This window comes from Antennarius striatus, chromosome 15 (genome assembly GCF_040054535.1).
Source record: "Antennarius striatus isolate MH-2024 chromosome 15, ASM4005453v1, whole genome shotgun sequence".
Lineage (NCBI taxonomy): Eukaryota > Metazoa > Chordata > Actinopteri > Lophiiformes > Antennariidae > Antennarius > Antennarius striatus.
The window spans coordinates 2,352,826-2,374,832 of record NC_090790.1 but is presented as its reverse complement, the minus strand read 5'-3'; the positions used below and the strand labels follow the sequence as shown (position 1 = coordinate 2,374,832).

Here is a 22,007-nt window from a genome sequence, read left to right as displayed (position 1 = left end):
AGTAATTTTTGAGGAGAGTGAGAGGGTTCTGCTTTATTTTTAGTAAGACAGTCTTGGAAAATCCACTCAATCAGACAAAAGCTGAAAATAAAAGTTATTAATGACTTTAGTAACAAGCTGAGACCACTCGTTGTTTTACCACAGCACATAAATGTTGTTATAAAGCATTACGATGAAAAAAAAGAGTAATGACGCAATAATAATACAATCGCCTGCTTCGACTTATCAATCAGCTGCTGCTCAGGACCTGGAGAAGCTTCAGAGTAGATGCTCCAGCTGAGGAGCAGTCAGACAATAAATACAAACATATTTCATTTATGAAAACCTCCTGAAGCGAACAGATGGCTCACGCTTTATATTTCATGACTGTATTTGATTCTGGAAGTGAGTCTCTGTCCCTGAGCGCATCTGTAGACAGGAGGGTTTCTATCTGCAAAAGCAATGTGGACCTTTTTTTATTTTTTTTATTCTAGTCTATTTGTTTTTATGGTTACCAGGATGTCAGGCAGTTAACAGTTTAAAGTTGGGCTTTTTTATTCTTTCCCTTGGCATCTTTTAGAAGTGACAAGTCCTCGTTCTTTTATTTTCCACGTTGAGCGAAGACGGTGTGTGTGTGTGAGAGAGAGAGAGAGAAAGAGAGAGAGAGAGAGAGAGATACTTCTTTATTCGCCTTCAGAGTGAGGACCTGTAATCCCGTCACTGTTTTATGATATTAAAGGTTTATTTTTAGGTGGTGCCATCACCTTACCTCGAAAGCTTTACAAAATCAAACATGAAAATCTGTGACGTTTGTACCACGTCTGTCTTTCTCCTCTCATTTCCTGTCATGTAACTATCACCACAACAGTAATAACGGTATGCACGCTAAAAAAAATAATCCAAAGTGGGCTCACCTAGCACACTCAGCTCTGTGTCTGCAGTGATGTTTTCAATCTTGTTAGAAGCGCTGCAGCTGTAACCTCCAGAGTCGTCATCTGTGACACTCCTGATGATCAGATTACTGCCTGCCAGCAGAGAGTATTTCTTATTCCTGCAAAGGAGGAAAGAGAGGTCATTCCCTTTCAGCCTGTTTGTTTTATTAGTTGATAACAAATTAAAAGGTGAAACTAGGTAAAACAAAGTTGTGAGCTAAACTGCTCCTAAAACTGGAAGAACAGATTACTAGGAATTATTTCATGAACCAATTGAAAAACCAGCATGATGTGAGACTGACAGGGAAAAATAATAATAAAGTAATGTATTTAATCAAACAGCCATATTCCTCTGACATAACATACTGGAATAAAGTCATGTGTTGGCACATCGCAATAAACATACAGTAGGAAAATGTGATAAATGTTATTATTGGGTTTTTAATAGCCCGTTCTATCAGCACTACCCTACAATAAGATAATGTCTGTGTGTGCTGAACTACCACCACTATAAACGTGAAATCCTAAGTTCAATATCTAACATGTCTTAAAAAATTCTTGCTTAGTTAGTACAATTATTTATATGGAATCTATTTTTGTATATCTCTGTATTTTTATTTTATTACTTTTCTTGTAAATACACCAAGGAGCAGCACTCTATTTAGCAGCACTCTATTTATTTTTTATATCTTGAGCACATTGATTTAAAGCCTTATTATGTAGTAAAACATCCTGTAAAGCAGTGCTTCTCAATTATGTTCTCTTTGCCACGACTATAAATCTATAAATAACGTGGTTTCTCTATAAAATTATTATAAGTACACCTCTGCATAACGTTTTATCCTTAACATTAAAGCAAAGAAAAAATATCAAAAATTGAAAATATTCAACTTATAATAAATAAAAATTTTATGAACATGATTTTTTTTCTTTTCTATAACAGAAAAGATTTTAATTTTGCCTGAAAAAGTCCTAAAGAAAAGTCCTTGTTTAAACTGTAAATATTTTGACCTACTTAGTTGTTATTTGCACCATTTGATACTGAAAAATAAAATGAAATTAATAAATGATAAAAAAAATTCCAATTCAATATTGATTCAGGAACACAATACATAAAACAAGTCAACCTACAAAACAAAAATAATTAATAAAACAATTTGTGCTGATTTTTTCTCTCTTTTTTTATCAAAATGATGAAGTCAGGATTAATAAATCAGGATTAATAAATCAGGATTAAGTCTACAATGACTTCATTCAGGCAGTCACAGCTTTTCAAAGCGAGGTTTGAAGCATGAAACTGAAAACTCTCAGCTCCTGCTCAATGCTTCAGCTCCTCTGCTATGGTGTGGGGGAGGGGGGTCACTGAGCAGGTTGGTACCCCGCCTTATATGATGCTATCAGAGCTCACAGGTGTACTGAAGTAGCATTCACAAAGTGGGATGTTTGTTGGTGATATTCGGCACGTTTTTGCTGAATAAACGCCAGCGGCTTATCAGCGTGATTGGAGTGTGATGTCTTTAAGTGGCGCCTTAATTTATGAGGCTTAGACATTAGACACAGTAAACACACCGGTCTGTCGTCACAGTGAAGCCCAGCGCCACAGACGCTTCTAAAGAGTTCCTCGTCTTGGGTTTTGGGTGACCTGCTTTTGTCTCATTATCTTCCTCTCACACCGCCTTTCTTTTCATCCCTGTTAAAGAATTTTAATGTTGTTTCTGGAGGGTTTGTTTACTGCACTCTACATCACCTGCTTGGTGCAAAAAAGACCAACAGAAAACCCTAGAGCTACTACTCCCTGCACACAGTCTGACAATGAGAGAGCAACTGCTAACTACTGTAGTGGATGTGCAATTAGACTTTATTCTAGTACGGCAGAGAAAAGCTTGTTCCTCAGGGTCACAACCACCCCCCCACCCCCCCCGGCATCGCACCCACTATTTGAGAAGCGCTGTTGTAAAGTAACACAACTTGATGTAATATAATACAGGGAGACATCAGGTAACACATCTCAAAGCAAGAGGAGGAACGCAGCAGACGTGTGTTTTCATGAAGCACAATGCTTCCCTGTGAGGTTTCAGTCTACATCACAACCCTCATTTCTATTCAGGGTTATTTTTTTAACCCACAAACTCTCTGTATGTCATTACCAGAGGAAACCCTGGGGTGAAACATGTATGTAACAGAAACACACTGAAACAGGCGGAGGGACGGACCAGCTCTGGATCAACTCCTCTCCTCTCCTCCACTGGATGCTTGGAGTTGGGTATCCGGAGACGGAACATTCCAGCACGGCATCAGTTCCCAGCAGAGCTGATACTTTAGATGGATACTGCAGGAACTGGAGGGTCCTGGTCACCCCCGGCTCTGGAGGAGAAACGGAAAGAGAGCCAGGATGTTACGGTACATAAAGCATTACAGATATGTGTAAATGTTCAACTTGTCGTGATAAAACAATGGCTGGGGACTAATCTGGTGCTGTAAAAGCCTCCACTCCTTCAGTGAAGACTTTATAGAATAACAATATGGCTGTAGGGATAATCTCCCTCTAAGAGCATTAGAGAGATTTTGAATGAAAGCTTGGTGCTCAAATCCAACCCGAAGGTGCTGGAGTTGAGGTCATGCTCTGTGCAGGGTAGTCTAATTCCCCCACACCTCCGGGCGGTGTCATATTGAAAATGGGAAAAATAGGGGGTCAGTCCATTTCAATGATATATATTTACTTTCTATCAGTAGAATATACAGCTCCACTGTAAACATGATATAAATCCACGCAGGGAGTGGAAAAAATATCTCACATATGACTGCATTGTTTATTTTTGAGTGAGGATGAGATAGTTATAGTCTTTAGTGAGAAACCACACGACAAATGAGCCACAAATATTAATAAATACAAATTAACTTGTGAATATTTTATTTGAATGGAGGTGGATTTAAAGCTTGCGTCCCAGGGACACACGCTGTCCCTGACAAAACCTGTGCATCAAACACGCTGTTATACTGATGTGGCCCTCGGTGAAAATGAGTTTGACACCCCTGATCTAAGTCATTTTAGCATGTTTAAAATCTAAGAGCGCATCTTAATTCAGCATTAATATTTTAATATATTAGCGTAATTAATAAAATGTAACGTTTTATCACTATTTTTTATATAATAGTGTGACAGTACCCTTTTTGAGTGTTATTTCAGCTAAGTGGTGGAGACAAATAATCTTTAATTTGTCAGATAACTGAGACCACTGTAACCTTTAAATATTTCCAAAGGAAGTCTTTCTTGTGTTTTCAAGCAGCAACAGCAGCAAAAAAAAAGCAGATAAATTAAAAACTAGAAAAATTCTCCTACGGGCCAAAAGTGATGCATCGTCAGGTCAGTCACACTGCACCAAACACGACTATAAACAGACGGGGTCTTCTTATCACCACGAGGGCCTTGCTCATTTTTTGTCAAAAAGTGGTTTACTCATCTGCTAGACTGGCTGGAGAAAAGAGAACCTCCTCGCAACTGGCATCTGTCCTAGAATAGATATCAGACAGCCCATCTTTGGCTGAATGAACCATCAGAAAAAGGAATTAATGTTCTTCAGTGTTTTGCCCAGAAACACCAACATCCATTGAGTCTGCAGTCGGTTTGGATTTTGTTTAGTTTCTGATCTCCCTCCTATATTTGATGAAAGTGTAACTCAGAGATACCACCTTGATGTATGCGTAAGATTTTTCCAACAGCATTGTAGAAAATCAGCAAAAGAAAGAAATTGTTCTTACAAGGCAAAGCAGTGGATTTAAATGTGATGAGATGAAGAAATGATGGTGGGAGGTCATGCTTTCTAGTTGAGTTATCAAAACGATCAAACATGTCAGGGTGTAAATCCTTAAGGCACAAAAGACCATTCAATCCCCATTATAGGAGCTGTGAATGAATTGTAAAGGCCCTGACTGGATGGTTTCCATGAATAGGACTAAGAAGTAACGCCAATGTGATCTTACAGTGGCTGCAAAGACAGCGTGACAAGGCTGGATGTTTCAACAGCTGGGAGAGAATAGGAGCAACAGAACGACATCTCAAGCAGATGCCAGATTTGATCTGACCGTTGAAGCTGAAAGTGCATCTAAAAGGAAACGACTCTGACTTTATTGTAGAAACAAAGGATGGCCAGGAGTAATGAATAAAACAAGGAAGGTCCTATCCACCTAAAGCAATGACATACTTGAGGATTTTGTTTTTCCTAAAGTATACGTCATACAATAGATAATTTAGTTGCACTGCAGAAATATAACCATAACTATTGATCAATAGACTTCTATTGGTAGATTGGTTAACCAGATGTGAACGTGCTTTCACATATTAGTGTGAGGCTACTTTGAGATAAACCAACAGACTCCTGCCGAAGCTGCTCAATAGCTGCTGGCTATAAGCTGCCACCAACCAGATGGTTTGTAATATAAAACAAGAGATTGTCTGCATAAAGAATACAGATAAGCAGACCTCTCCCTCTCCTAATATATAATATTGCTTTGAATAAAATCAGCAAAATGCATCATGTTCAAGGAAGCTATCTTTGTCTTTAATAGAACTGATCCCCGGTTATGGACTGGTCAAGGTCAGGGTTTGAAGAAACCAGTGATGCCTCTTGGTACCCAGATGCCGACAGTCAGACACTCATTTATTTATTATTTATTCAGTTCATTTTTCTTCTTTCCAGACATGTTATTACAAAATATTTCACTTTCATCAGTGTTGAAACATCATCAACAACATCCGAAAAAGAAAAAAAAAAGGGTTAACGGGTAGAAGCCATTGGCTTGTAAGATTCCCCTAAATGATCAACTAAACATCTCTCTCATTAGCATATGTAATCAACAAACTCAGACATTAAAAGTCTTCAACCAGCTCATACATTGAATTCTGACAGACGTTCATACCCTTATCCACTTCCAGATATTAGCCTTTTACCCTAGAGTATAGCCATGTTTACAGTCTTCCTGGAACACAAGGTTTGTTAACATCATGGATAGTCAAAACAAGAAGTTGACCTTACCAGTGTTCTCCACAAGAATATAATGATTATATTAATCTCTTTCAGCAGACAGTGTTCATACAAGAATTAACCAGTTTGTTGCAGACACTTTAAGAGTTTCACATGGTATTACATTGTCAAAAGATATCAACATGCTCTTTAAAGTCTTAAAGTTAAATTTATCCCATGTTATCACAAATACATGTTGTTGTTGTTTTGGGTTTTTTTGTTGTTGTTGTTTTGTTTTGGGGTTTTTTGTTCATTAGTCCATGTTTCTGAAATGATGTTGATTTTTTTCGACTGTTCTATGAAATACTTGATGTGTCAAAAATCGTAGAGCTCCCAATATTGAAGGGACTCTGTTGTACTGATCTTTGGTGTAGTAACAATTCTTGTCCGTCTTTATTGATCATATTTCACCAACTCCTCTGCACTCCTGATCACCATTGTTTTCATCTAGTCCGAAGAAAGCCCCTTTGTTCTGATGAAGATCCTGCAGTTGTTTGTCCAGGTGTTGTCCATCAGCCCATTCTTCTTCAGTTGTCGAGCTTTTTTAGCGATATCAGCATTCCATTTAGTGAGATTCTCATTAATGTAGACATTTTCTCCTTTCAGTTTGAAGCCTTGTTTCAGAAGAGCTATCTTGTGTTTACGATTGTTGAATTTTATCAGCACTGCAGGTGGTCTCCTACCTCCAGATGGTAGTGGGTAACATGTCTCAATCTGGTCTGGATCTATAGTTATCTCCAGATCCCTCAGTTGAGAACTCACTTGTTGCTCCAGAGATTCGATGTCAGCGCTAGCCATAGCATTTCTGTAATTCCTCGGCTTGATTTTGATTCCAGTGATGATCACATCATTTATACGAATGCTTTGTTCCAAATCATCCATTCTTTGTTGTCCCTGTTCCAAGACAACAATTTTTCAGTCTTTTTCATCCATGTCTTTCTGCATTTTCTTCACTTCATCCTTCATTTCTTCCATGGCGTCTAGCACCGGTTTTAGCTTTTCTTCCAACTTTTTATCAAAGTCACTCCCTAACTTATCAAAGTTGCTCTTTAACTCACTCTTTAATTCTTTCATATAGACCATCTGGTCTTTAGTATCCTCAGATTTTCCTTTTGGTTTTGCAGAGAATAAGTGAGACTCAGTCTGGGTACGAGTTAGAGATTGACTGCTCGAATTCCAGTTAAGTAGTTCAGTATTGGCATTTTAAAGTTCATGTTTTCAGTTCAATATCTCCTGTTGGATGTAGCTGAAGAAAAACTGGAGGCTCACACACACATCAGGATGTGTGGGTCGGGATGTTTCACCATTATGACTGAGGGCTGGTATAGTCTCAAAAAGAATGATCATTTTCTTCAGCAGACAGGACGATACATCAACACACACACACACACGCACGCACGCACGCACGCACGCACACACACACACACACACACACACACACACAAGGTATAGAAGATGTAAAGCTGTATGACTTCAGGATCCAGACTGAAACATGGATGAAACACAAGACAAAAGGAGATAATGAGCAGACGCCTGAATCGTGAACAGAAGGAGACAAACAGACGCAGGATAAACGTCGACACAGCAGATTTTTACTTTGATTGGTCACGCAGAAGAACGAGGATCACAGAGATAATCAGTGAGAGAAAGTGTCTCCTCTAATGTCTTCACAGACATGCAGTCAATGGAGGTTGTCAGTAAATCAGAAGATAAGCCAACGCCACCCAAATCTGAATGGGAGGAGCCAGAAGACAAACACACAGAATACACACACAGAATATACTGTCTGATGTACACAATGACAACACTGGTACAGGAAGTCATGTTTGGGCTTTGTGAGTCCAGTCATTTTCAGATCCAAGCTCCTCTTCAAGCTTCTAAGCCTATTGGGTTGTTTGAGTGTATGTTACAGGATAACCACTATTATAGTATGTCAAGGTATTCTGTTGTGTTTCCACACAATCTCCTTGCAGGGTGAGAAGTGAATGGTGTACCTGTGGGGAGCACTTCATCCATGTTTCTATATTGAGGTTAGCATGGTCAATCATTAATCCCACAATGCCTGGGGCCAGGGTATTCAACTATTGAGCTCCTAAATGGAGATCTAATGTCAAACTGCAGCACCATAACATAAAATGTTAAATTATAGTGATGCTGGTGATAAGATCATGTGAACATTCGCATTTTAACTGAACTAGTAATGCTATGTAATTCTAGATGTCTGTGAAAAAGCAGAATGGTGTAAATGTTGATATCAATGCCATTAGTGTCTTTTCTATGTGATCATGTATTCTTGTATATAATTACTATTATCCGATCAGCGTTACGTGAGTTCAGATTAAAATAATTAGCACAGAAACATAATCATCTTTTAACAGATTCACAATTGTTGTTGTGGGTTTTTTTTAATAATGAGGAGCTGCTGCTTCCAGGTTTATTTTCCCTTATGTTTCAAATGAACTATAATGGTCACACACACACACAAACACACAAATGCAAACAGTGTCCCAAAGAAACAGTATCACAGCTGTTGTAAAATACCACAAAACTAACTTTACATGTTTAAATCAATAATACTGTACTCTGAAATACTAGAACAGAACAGAAAGAAACCTTCAATGTCAAGCAGACTCTGATGTGTTATCTAGAGATGACTCATAAATCAGATTTTGTAGGAAAAAACTAAACTGCAAACTGTGTCATGTGAAACCACCTACATGGCGACAGGTTGGAAATTGTATTGAAAAAAAATCATTAAGCCTTTCTCTACTGAATCCATTGTAACCACAAGGAGAAAAGTAGAAGGATTTAAACTTAAGCCAGAGGAAATACAAGTCAAGGAGACTTATAATTTTTCTGTATATTGTTTTTGAAAGCCGACGTTTACCTTTTTTTTTCATAAGCCACAATTAGAAGCCTTTAATTTTCTCAAAAATCGACGCTGCGCCTTTTAACCCAAGTGACTTACGTGTGCACTGAGTTCCAAAATCTGTAAAAATGTTGGACGATTTTAGTCAGCGCTCCACCTCACGGCGGTGAGGCAGTGATGTCAAAGTCAGTTTTACGAGAAAAACATAGTGACATATTTACCATTAAATTAACAGCCTGACATTAAAAACTGGTTAAAACTGGTCCGATCAATATTTTATTAATCAAAGGTGTACTCCGGAGCCTCCGACACTGGTTAAATTAAATCTTGTTTTGATTGGGAGTCCAATCTGAGGTGAGGCTCAGCCGCTCGCTGCTGCACTTTGCATCGCAAATAATTCTTAAGGTCAGGCTGTTAATTTAATGATAAATAAATTGTAAAACTGACTTCAACGTCCCTGCTTCACTGCCGTGAATCTCACCCCGCGTCACTGGAATCCTCCATGTTTTGATGGAGGATTCAGCTGTTCAGTTCAGATACAGGAGATGAGGACTTCAATGGGTTTGTGACCAAAGATACTGAGTTTACATATACTGTATACATCAATTTAATCATTTATTTAATCATCTGTTAATTTTTTTTTTTTATTTGAAGGGGTCCTATTATACGAAACATTTTTCCAGGTCTCTACATATACATAGTGGTCCTTCCTAACCCTACCAACTCCTAGACTCTGGAAAACAAACTCTTCCTGCATCAATATATGTTTGGAATCTTTTGGAATGTTTTGCTTGACTGCATCATAACGATTTGTTTGTTCACATTTCCCGTCGTGATATAACAAACGGAGTGATTGACAGAGTGATTAACATATCCTGAGCCATATTAACTGATTGTCATGTCCTCTCCCCAGATAAGGGTGTGGTCATCCCTGAGGGGGAGTTCGTTCAGGCTAAGGTAGCAGTGTGTGGTAATGACCTGGCTCAGAGCTACAATCGGAAAGTTCTTCACAAGCTGTTGAAGTCAGCCAGTATTTAGCTAAATAGTTAACTCTGCTTCACTCAGATGTTTATGTAGCCTTTGTGTGTGTGTGTGTGTGTGTGTGTGTGTGTGTGTGTGTGTGTGTGTGTGTGTGTGTGTGTGTGTGTGTGTGTGTGTGTGTGTGTGTGTGTGTGTGTGTGTGCGTGCGTGTGTGTGTGTGGGGGGGGGGGGTTTCAGCATAAGGCATATCCCCAGCGTCATTGCAAATTCATATCCAATTTTATAGCAGATAAATCAGAACTATTGTCTGTCTTTTGATGAATAACAGCAGCGTTAGCTCTTCTAAGTGATCTGAGAGCTGCGTGAATCCACAGCGTCAACAATGCTCATAAACAAACAGCTTCAGCCTTTATTTAAAGCCTAATAGTTATTCACTGTCACCAGTCAAGGGTTACGTTCAACTGACCTAAACCCAGCATGTGAAATAATCCAGACAGAAGTCAAGAGAATTTATCACTCATTCCCAGCCTAGTGACAGACAAACAGGGACATACGCATGTGCATACACACACACACACATACACACATGGCACATTTTTATCTCATTCACAGTTGCTTATAAGTAAAGTGCTCTATTGATACTTACTCTATTGATCGTTTTTGGTTATAGTTATTCTGCTCCAGAAAAAAACCACAGCGAATGTCAGAAGAAGGACGATTTAAGAATGAAGAGCTAAGATTAAATCCTAGTACGTAAGTAGAAAACAGGTAAGAGAATAAAAATGTGTATAAAGGTATGTACAGGTTTTTGTGTCCTAGCTTCCAATTGTCCTCCTTATTTTATCTTCCTCCGCTAACATAGGGTTAGCAGATGAAGATCATGTACAAACGGCGCCCAACAGCAAACAGTTCAATATACTTCACAAATACAAGAAAAAACCTTACCTAACCGGTAACATCCCATGTTTCATTATTCTGTGTTAGCAATCTCTCATTGTCTGTGACGATTGTCTGGAAACACAGCTTTAATTACCTCCTGTCCTTCATTATCTGTTAGCATCTCCACTGATTTCTGCTCCATTGGAAAATATTGTTTTTCTCCACAAGTTCTCTGCGAAGGTTACCAGTGTGTCTCAGTTCAATGAGCCATCTCGCGTTTACACGGTAACAAAGTTACTGAAACTTTAAACAGGTATGCAAGCAGGCGGCGGTGCACGTTCGTTCACTTGGCGCATGTTAACCCCGGGTGGGGGGTGGGCAGGCAGGTGTTAACAGAGGGAACTCAGAGTACAGCCCATTTAAAAAAAGCATCTGGACTCATCTGATTTCCTTAATGTTCGATCAAAGATAATCAGAAGCAAATACAGTTGGAGATCTGGTAGCTGAATGACATGAATTTAAAAAAATGTTCTATGGGACCTTTAAAAACATTTATCGCCATTAAACACAAGCCATTAATAAGCAAGTTTTTTTTTTGTTTTGTTTTTTGTACCACTGACTGCATGATATCATTAATGTTTTCATGGTACGGTAATCCCTCGCTTATTTGCGCTTCAATATTAGCGGCTTCACCGCATCGCTGATTTTTAGTAGGTAGTCACATGATACCGTATGTGTATGCTATTGGATGACAGCGGCCGTGTGTGTGCTGCGTTCGGAGACTCACGCTTCCTCCTGCAATGTTTATTTTAATACCAAAGTGTTTTAAACAGTGTGTGATAACCCCTGTTGTTCCGTCGTGTGTGTGTTACCCTGAGTTGGCCTACATGTGTGTGTTCTGTGTGTGTTTGAGAAGGGGTGCCAGAGCGAGAGTGAGACTGCGAGCGGGAGATAGTTGTCAGTTCTTGTTTGTTCCTTGTTAAGGCTGGACGCCAAATAAAGACTGTTCAAGGAATATCGTGTGTGTCATCCTAGCCCATCACAACAAACACAAGGGGGATTACAAGTCTATCAGAGTGTGGGAAAAGGTAATACAGATGGAAGGGGGTTTAATGTCAGCATAGGGAGGGTTCATAAACGTTTAAATTACCGTTAATAAAAAATAATAATACTTGGTCGCTATATCATGGAATTTCATTTTTCCTGGAACACATTGACCGCAAGTAACAAGGGACTACTATACTATAATATGTTGCTGTTACACTTGATATCAACCAGCAAGCAGACAGCATAGGCTCTGCTGACCAATGAGAGGCTCTTTCCTGTCAGCCCAGACATTGTTAAAATCACTTCAACGCTACATTCAGAAAATCACTTCTCCTTCCAGAGGACATATCCAGCAATGAGAAAGTGAATAAAAACATCACCTGACAAACTACTGACTGCAGAAAAAGTACATCTCTGCAAAAAATGTACATTATATGACAGGACTTCATCACAAAAACACTGGAAATTTAGGTCGAGAAAAGACTCTAAAGCTATATTGTGCGATATAAAAACTCTGCAGTGAAACCAGATGAATTAATCAACTTTAGGTTCAACTGATTTTTACACTTACATGAATTTATTGAGCCCTTAAATGAAAGATTACCTGGAAGAACTCGGAGCTCTGCATCAGTCCCTGTCCTGGTGCTGCCGGGGTTGTCGGCCAGACATCGATACGTGGCCGAGTCCGGTGGCTGTACGCGGCTGACCTGCAGTGAGCCCGAGGGCAGCGCCGCCAGGCGGGAGTCTAGATCTGACACAAGAGGCAGGTCCTCCCTGTTCTTCTGCCAGCGAATTACGGGTTCTGGGTCGCCTGAGACCTCGCAGCGAAGCAAGGCAGTGTCGCCAAGGTACGAGGAGACGGACTCAGTGGGAACGACCACCTTAAGTGGACCTGGAGGACGACAAGTGGGCAGGAGAGGGAGTTATGATTATTAAAATGGCTTACTGGTAAAAGTCATGCAGCATGAGGACACATTTTACTGATTAATTTATTCTCCCCTACGCCTTCCTGTTTTCCAGATATGGACTCATTTTTCATTTTTTGTCAGTTGGCTGAAACCGGAGGAAACAAGCTGAAAACTCTAAATCAAGAGTAAAAGCAGGTCAGGTCAACAACAACAACACCAGGAACAGTAACAACACAGACATCAGGAAGTTCAGTCAAAAATACACTGGATGATGAGCTGTAATGCAGAAACAAAATGAACCCAAGTATTCTGTTCAGTTCTGACTTTAATGGATATTTGAACTGTTTGTGATTTAACCTAAAAACTACTACAGTACTCTTCTGCACTGGTCACGGATTTGAACATCTTCCTGACTGATTTTAATTACATCCCGCTTCAAAGCAGTGACGTAATTGACAGTGTTTGTCTGTTTGTAAGTCCACCAAATGTCTTCACAACCGTTTCAGGTAGAAAGATGAAACAAAAGGCACACGACTCAGGCAGAGGGGATGAAAATGAGATGATGGCATTGACCTTGAGGAAGGTAGGTCAGGGTCAAATTTCAAATTTTGTACACTCAGGAAACGGGTAAGCTAGAAAGACAAGGGAGAAGGCCAGTATGAGACCATAGATCAAAGCTAGTGCTTTGATCTACCTATGCACTAACTTTGATCTATGGTCAAAGCTATGCACTAGTCAGGTACTACTTTCAGGGTATCCTGACCTACCCTGAGAGTAGGTCAGGGTAAGTCGTGGGACGTTACAGTCTCTGACTGCCTTGTTTTATTGTTTTGTTTGACTGAACATAACTCAATTAACTCAGTTTTACTATACATCAGTATACTGCAATGTTACTGGATTTCATTTCACTGTAAACATAGAAATCCTTAAAATTTTACCAGAATATATGAGAAAAAATAATACACAGAGAAAATGCCTAGTTGAACCAGAAATAATACCAGAAATATCTCCTTAAATATCCTCACTTTGTGAATCATCATTGTGTTGTACTGGTTTGTACTACTGTATACTCTAGAGAGTAAACTTCTTCTTCTTTTCCTTTCGGCTTTTCCCTTCAGGGGTCGCCACAGCGAATCAATTTCCTCCATCTAGCCCTGTCCTTTGAATCCTCTTCTCTCAGACCAACTACCTTCATGTCTTCCCTCATTACATCCATAAACCTCCTCCTTGGTCTTCCTCTAGGCCTCCTGCCTGGCAGTTCAAAACTCAGCATCCTTCTACCAATATATTCACTATCTCTCCTCTGGACATGTCCAAACCATCTCAGTCTGGCCTCTCTGACTTTATCTCCAAAGCCTCTAACATGTGCTGTCCCTCTGATGTACTCATTCCTGATCCTATCCATCCTGGTCACCTCAGCATCTTCATCTCTGTTACCTCCAGCTCTGTCTCCTGTCTTTTCTTCAGTGACACTGTCTCTAGGCCAAACAACATCGCTGGTCTCACCACAGTTTTGTACACCTTTCCTTTCATTTTAGCTGGAACTCTTCTATCACACATCACACCTGACACTTTCCTCCACCCGTTCCATCCTGCCTGGACACGCTTCTTCACCTCTTTTCCACACTCTCCATTGCTCTGGACTGTTGACCCTAAGTACTTATAATCCTCCACCTTCTTGATCTCTTCTCCCTGTAACCTCACTCTTCCACTTGGGTCCCTCTCATTCACACACATGTACTCTGTCTTACTGCGGCTAACCTTCATTCCTCTCCTTTCCAGGACAAACCTCCACCTCTCTAGCTTCTCCTCCACCTGTTCCCTGCTCTCACTGCAGATCACAATGTCATCTGCAAACATCATAGTCCATGGAGATTCCTGTCTAACCTCGTCTGTCAGCCTGTCCATCACCATAGCGAACAAGAAGGGGCTCAGAGCTGATCCCTGATGCAGTCCCACCTCCACCTTGAACTCCTCTGTCACACCTACAGCACACCTCACCACTGTCTTACAGTCCTCATACATGTCCTGCACCGCTCTAACACACTTCTCTGCCACTCCAGACTTCCTCATACAATACCACAGTTCCTCTCTGGGCACCCTGTCATCAGCTTTCTCCAGATCTACAAAAACACAATGCAGCTCCCTCTGGCCTTCTCTGTACTTCTCTATCAACATCCTGAAAGCAAATACTGCATCTGTAGTACTCTTTTTTGGCATGAAACCATACTGCTGCTCACAAATGTTCACTTCTGCCCTTAGTCTAGCTTCCACTACTCTCTCCCATAACTTCATTGTATGGCTCATCAGCTTTATTCCTCTGTAGTTACCACAACTCTGCACATCTCCCTTGTTCTTAAAAATGGGCACCAGCACACTTCTCCTTCATTCCTCAGGCATCTTCTCACTATCTAAGATCCTGTTGAACAACCCAGTCAGAAACTCTACCGCCACCTCTCCTAGACACTTCCATACCTCTACAGGTATATCATCAGGACCGACTGCCTTTCCACTCTTCATCCTCTTCAATGCCCTCCTCACTTCATCCTGACTAATCTTTGCTACTTCCTGGTCCACAACAGTCACCTCTTCTAGTCTTTGTTCTCTCTCATTTTCCACGTTCATCAACTCTTCAAAGTACTCTTTCCATCTTCCCATCACACTACTGGCACCTGTCAATAGACTTCCATCCCTATCCTTAATCACCCTAACCTGCTGCACGTCCTTCCCATCTCTGTCTCTCTGTCTTGCCAACCGGTATAGATCAGTCTCTCCCTCCTTACTGTCCAACCTAGCATACAAGTCATCATAAGCTTCTTGTTTGGCCTTTGCTACCTCTACCTTCACCTTACGCTGCATCTCCCTGTACTCCTGTCTACTCTCCTCAGTCCTCTCAGTGTCCCACTTCCTCTTGGCTAACCTCTTTCTTTGTATACACTCCTGTACCTCCTCATTCCACCACCAAGTCTCCTTATCTACTTTCCTTCCAGATGACACACCAAGTACTCTCCTACCTGTCTCCCTGATCACATTAGCTGTAGTTGTCCAGTCATCTGGAAGCACCTCCTGACCACCCAGAGCCTGTCTTAACTCCTTCCTAAAAGTCATGCAACACTGTTCCTTTTTCAGCTTCCACCATTTCGTCCTCTGCTCTGCCTTTGCCCTCTTGATCTTCCTCACCACCAGAGTCATCCTACACACCACCATCCAATGCTGTTTGGCTACACTCTCACCTACCACTACTTTGCAGTCACTGATCTCTTTCAGGTTACACCGTCTACACAAGATGTAGTCTACCTGTGTGTTCCTACCGCCACTCTTATAGGTCACTCTATGTTCCTGCCTCTTCTGGAAGAAAGTATTCACTACAGCCATTTCCATCCTTTTTGCAAAGTCAACCACCATCTGTCCTTCTGTGTTCCTCTCCTGGATACCAAACCTGCCCATCACATCCTCATCACCTCTGTTTCCTGCACCAACATGTCCATTGAAGTCTGCTCCAATGACAACTCTCTCACTTCTAGGTATGCTCTGCATCACTTCATCAAGGTCCGACCAGAATTTCTCCTTCTCCTCCATCTCACATCCTACCTGTGGAGCATACCCACTAACGACATTGAACACCATACCTTCTATTTCTAGCTTCAGACTCATCACTCTATCTGACACTCTTTTTACCTCCAGGACATTCCTAACAAACTCCTCTTTCAAGATAACTCCTACTCCATTTCTCTTCCCATCTACACCATGATAGAACAACTTGAACCCTGCTCCTAAACTTCTAGCCTTGCTACCTTTCCACCTGGTCTCCTGTACACACAGTATGTCTACCTTCCTCCTCTGCATCATGCCAACCAACTCTCTACCTTTTCCTGTCATAGTTCCAACATTCAACGTCCTTACTCTCAGTCCTATACTCTTGGTGTTCCTCTTCTCTTTCTTCGTGCGAACGCACTTTCCTCCTCTCCTTCTTCGACCAACAGTAATCCAATTTCCACCGGCGCCCTGTAGGTCAACAGCGCCGATGGCGGTCGTTGTTAACCCGGGCCTCGACCGATCCGGTATGGAAGTCATAGGTTTGATTCGCATCTTTGATTTGGCAAAAGTTTTACGCCGGATGCCCTTCCTGACGCAACCCTCTGTATTTATCTGGGCTTGGGACCGGCACAATAAGACACTGGCTTGTGTCCTCTTGCGGCTACATTATACTCTAGAGAGTAAACTAAAGAGATGAAATACTACAAGTCTAATATTACTTCTGCTATTGTTGTTCCGTGATCTCACATATTAACATTACAGGTGCTGCTGTTACTCCTACACAGATCATAATGCAGTACTTCTGTGCCTCTATAATCATTGCTAAGTGGGTTACTTGTACACTGTGAGGTGCCAAAATGAGTGCTGTCAGGACGGATAGAGCTCCTGCGTCATAAATAAAAAACGCAGTGTAGCATCAAAAGTGAGGAAGAACATGTGAGCAGACAAAAAAAAAGGTTTTCTAGGCTGACAGCAGAAGACAAAAACGGAAAGGGAGGAGATGTGAGCAGTAACAGGAGTCAATGTGAGAGAGACAGAAAGAGTTTGACTTTAAACAGCAGGAGCGTGGATGAAAGTCGGACCGAGGAATGTGAGGACAGATAGTGGACAGGCAGTGTCCAGCCTGCTGTGTTTAAGGGCCCACACTGCTTCCTGTCTGATAGCATTCACTTCAGCAGCAAACAGCCTGTGGCCTCAGGAACACATGACCCTGCTAACTGCCAGCCTCCATCCACTCTCAAACCAACATGCTTCTATCAAAAACACTGTGTTTAAAGTCAGCGTGGTTTTTGGAGACTATTCGTAGATTAATTAAAACCTGCAGGAATGCCAGGAAGTTTGTTCTCATCCATGCTGAGTTTGTTCTGACATCTTGTGTTTTGAGAGGGTTTACATTAACATGCTTTTTTATTCTGTTATCCTCTTCTGATACCTGCGTCAAAGGATCTACCTTTAACAGTATTGGAGACCAGATTACCCATTAGCACCACATGTTAGTCCTTTCTGTTGGTCACTGCTACAGTCCATTACGAGCAACATTAGTAATCTCGTGAAAAACTGCAATTATGATAAATAGTGTCATTTCTCCACCTGGCTGTCAAAGTCATGGTGACACCGAGGTGTTTGTACTCCTGCTAGCACTACAAAACGTGTCCATTATCTGGAGTAAGACTAGGATTAGACACCATTTATTAGACACTATTTATTTCGTCCAAAAGACGACGGTAACTCGTACCTTAGGCTAACCTGATTAAGTCGATGTTTTTCTTTCTTTCTTTCTCGTGTTTGCTTCATTACTTCATTGCTTCATGTTTCATTACTATACAATTTGATATATAAATGACATCATGAAACAATATATAGTACGCGGATACAGCGGCAGAAAATGGATGGATATTATGTTGAAAAAAGGTAGTTTTCTTGCGTCTTGGAACGGATTAAGACCATTTACATTATTGGTAATGGGAAAAATGTATTTGGTATTCGAGCAAATTGCTATTCGAACAGCCTTCCGGAACAAATTGTGGTCGGAAACCGAGGTTTGCCTGTACTTAAGAACAGTCAGCATTGGACACAACTATAGAGGCTGTTCACAAAGTCATATAATGTATGTGATCAGAGTCACATGGACACCAGGGCTGCAACTCATGAGGACAAGGTAGATCAAGATTTTCTACATAAATGCCACAATCCAGAATAATCCATTAAGTTTCCTAAACTAAACTAGTAACAAAAATGGAGGAAACTGAGTTAGCTGCTGAAAGGATAACAAGGATACATTAAATTACCAGGTAGAACTGATGAGACAATACGGCTATTTGTCTGTTTAAGGTATGCAAATAACAACTCAGTTAAATGACCGATACAAGATAACTCCTTTCTATTATTATGAAAAAATATTAAAACACTCTGATTACTGATAGGACAAATTAAAAATAAATCATTCTGTATTCTCTGAATAGGAACTGTTAGTGTGGAATTGATTCCTGCTTCCTGTTTGTCCTCACTTCAGTCACAAATAGTCAAAGACAGATTTCTTTTAACTAGTCCTCAAAAGCAGATCAACTGTGAAACTAACAGGAGGGAGAAGTACCCAAGTTCATGAAGCAGATTTTACTTTGGGGGCTGTTGTTTATGGCTGTTGTTTGAAGCTAAAAGGTTCTCACACCCTTTGAACACAACCCTAAAACATTTTTCCAGAGTTGTCTGAGCGAATCCTTTCCTTCAGGGAGGAGACACACAACTAAATACAATCTGGTGCCTGATTTTCCTCGCAATCGGTTCTGTTGTTTTTGTTGTTGCTTGTTGGTTGAAGCCACTTTGCTTCTTCTTTCTCACCGTGATACACCAACAACCAGGAAACTTCCGCTCTGACACAAACCCAACGTTCTCTTTCTGTTCTGTCATGTTAGAGGAGTCGGCTTTGAATCACGGGCCGCTCGCCGCTGGATGCAGGTTTATGGTTTTTTCAGCGCCGTCGAGGACTTGAGTTATTGTGAAGGCGCACAGATCGGAGGTGACGGCAAAGCTGATGTGAATTTGGATCATGTGTGTTACATAAGTTCTGCTACTGTCTGTTCCTATATGGATCACATGACTGCCTGCAGCGACATAAACACACAACATCACACACACAACTGTGTTACAGTCACTTTTGAAAAATGAGAATTATTGTAGTTTTAAATCCGAGAATTCAGTCATGGTCAGTATTTTCTGTTTAAGAACTGAATAAATTCAGCGCTAAAAGAAACAATCTTTTTGCATATCATGTTTTCAGTACAGCCTGAGCTATATGAAGATGTGCATTTCTTTCTATTTGCTTTATGTTTATCTGCTCAATTTTGTTTAGACTGCATATATTTATTGTTTCACATCACATTACACCATTCAGCAAGCACCAAGGAACATAAAAATTCCATTTATCTATTATGTTTTTTCATTATTTCATTTTTTAAGGATGATTTCATGCTTTTATAACCTTCTGAAACGCTGTCCTTGTTCACGTGTGCACTATTTACTGTGAATAATTGATAAATAACAACACAAATCACATATTTAGCTCTTTGTTGTTGTTTTTAGATATAAAACCAGGAGAGATAATAGACAAATAGGTGTTGACACTAAACAATGGCATAGTGGCTAGGGCTGTCGCTTAACAGCCCTAGTTTGTGAATGCAGAGTTTGTATGTTCTCATTGTGTCTGGTTGGGTTCACTGTGGGTTCTCTGGCTTGTCCACGGCTGTGCATGTGTGCATGAGTGGTTGTTTGTCTATTTATTCCCCCCTGCTGGCGTTTTGTCCAAGGTGGACCCTGCCTCTGGCCAGTAACATCTGGTATACATCTTTTTTTTTCTTTTTTTCCAGACATGTTAATATAACAGACTTCAGTCGTGACTCGGTGGGGAGAATACTTCGAAGACCTCCTCAATTCCGGTGACATGCCTTCCCATGAGGAAGCAGAGTCTGGGTTCTCTGAGGCGGGCTCTCCTATCTCTGGGGTTGAGGTGACCGAGGTAGTTAAAAAGCTCCTCGGTGACAGGGTCCCGGGAGATCCGCCCGGAGTTCCTAAAGGCTCTGGATGTTGTGGGGCTGTCCTGGTTGACACGCCGCTGCAACATCGCATGGACATCGGGGACAGTGCCTCTGGATTGGCAGACTGGGGTGGTGCTCCCCCTTTTTAAGAAGGGGGACCAGAGGGTGTGCTCCAACTACAGGGGCATCACACTCCTCAGCCTCCCTGGTAAGGTCTATTCAGGGGTTCTGGAGAGGAGGGTCCGTCGGGAAGTCGAATCTCGGATTCAGGAGGAGCAGTGTGGTTTTCGTCCTGGCCGTGGAACAGTGGACCAGCTCTACACCCTCCGCAGGGTCCTTGAGGAGGCGTGGGAGTTCGCCCAACCAGTCCACATGTGTTTTGTGGACTTGGAGAAGGCATTCGACCATGTTCCTCGGGGGGTTCTGTGGGGGGTGCTTCGGGAGTATGGGGTACCGAACACCTTGATAAGGGCTGTTCGGTCCCTGTACGACCGATGTCAGAGTTTGTTCCGCATTGCCAGCAGTAAGTCGGATTCGTTTCCAGTGAGGGTTTGATTCCGCCAAGGCTGCCCTTTGTCACCGATTCTGTTTATAACTTTTATGGACAGAATTTCTAGGCGCAGCCAAGGCGTTGAGGGTGTCCGGTTTGGTGGCCTCAGTATTGCGTCTCTGCTTTTTGCAGACGACGTGGTGTTGGCTTCATCAAGCCGTGATCTCCAACTCTCACAGGAGCGGTTGGCAGCCGAGTGTGAAGCGGTTGGGATGAGAATCAGCACCTCCAAATCTGAGACCATGGTCCTCAGTCGGAAAAGGGTGGAGTGCCCTCTCCAGGTTGGGGATGAGATCCTGCCCCAAGTGGAGGAGTTCAAGTATCTTGGGGTCTCGTTCACGAGTGAGGGTACGATGGAACGGGAGATCGACAGACGGATTGGTGCAGCGTCTGCAGTGGTGCGGACTCTGTATCGGTCCGTCGTGGTGAAGAAGGAGCTGAGCCGAAAGGCAAAGCTCTCGATTTACCGGTCGATCTACGTTCCTGCTCGCACCTATGGTCATGAGCTATGGGTCGTGACCCAAAGAACGAGATCCCGGATACAAGCGGCCAAAATGAGTTTCCTCCGCAGAGTGTCCGGGCTCTCCCTTAGAGATAGGGTGAGAAGTTCGGTCATCCTTCTCCTCCGCATCGAGAGGAGCCAGATTAGGTGGCTCGGGCATCTGGTTAGGATGCCTCCTGGACGCCTCCCAGGTGAAGTGTTCCGGGCACGTCCTACCGGGAGGAGGCCCTGGGGACGACCCAGGACACGCTGGAGAGACTATGTCTCCCAGCTGGCCTGGGAATGACTTGGGATTCTCCCGGAGGAGCTGGATGAAGTGGCTAGGGAGAGGGAAGTCTGGGCTTCCCTGCTTAAGCTGCTGCCCCCGCGACCCGACCCTGGATAAGCGGAGGAAGATGGATGGATGGATGGATGGATGGATGGATGGATAGATGGATGGATGGATGGATGGATGGATGATCACATCATTCATACAAATGCTTTGTTCCAAATCATCCATTCTTTGTTGTCCCTGTTCAAAAAGACAACAATTCTTCGGTCTTTTTCATTCATGTCTTTCTGCATTTTCTTCATGTCGTCCTTCATTTCTTCCATGGTGTCTAGCACCGGTTTTAGCTTTTCTTCCAACTTTTTATCAAAGTCAACCCTTAACTTATCAAAGTCGCTCTTAAACTCACTATTTAACTCTTTCATAGAAGAGACCACCCGGTCTAGAGTATCCTTCATATTTTTGTTCCTATCCTCCTCCGATTTTCCTCTTCCTCTCTTCAT

General features: G+C 41.8%; 1 protein-coding gene across 1 annotated transcript in view; it reads right to left on the bottom strand.

The window, feature by feature from the left end:
* Positions 1 to 22,007, bottom strand: part of dcc (DCC netrin 1 receptor) — a 248,505-nt gene that overhangs the window by 155,487 nt on the left and 71,011 nt on the right. Inside the window, exons 3-5 of the mRNA XM_068335320.1 lie at positions 12,313 to 12,600; positions 3,125 to 3,275; positions 894 to 1,030 (exon numbers count right to left, since the gene is read on the bottom strand). Coding sequence (XP_068191421.1) covers positions 894 to 1,030; positions 3,125 to 3,275; positions 12,313 to 12,600 — 576 coding nt within the window. The remainder of the gene's footprint in view (positions 1 to 893; positions 1,031 to 3,124; positions 3,276 to 12,312; positions 12,601 to 22,007) is intronic.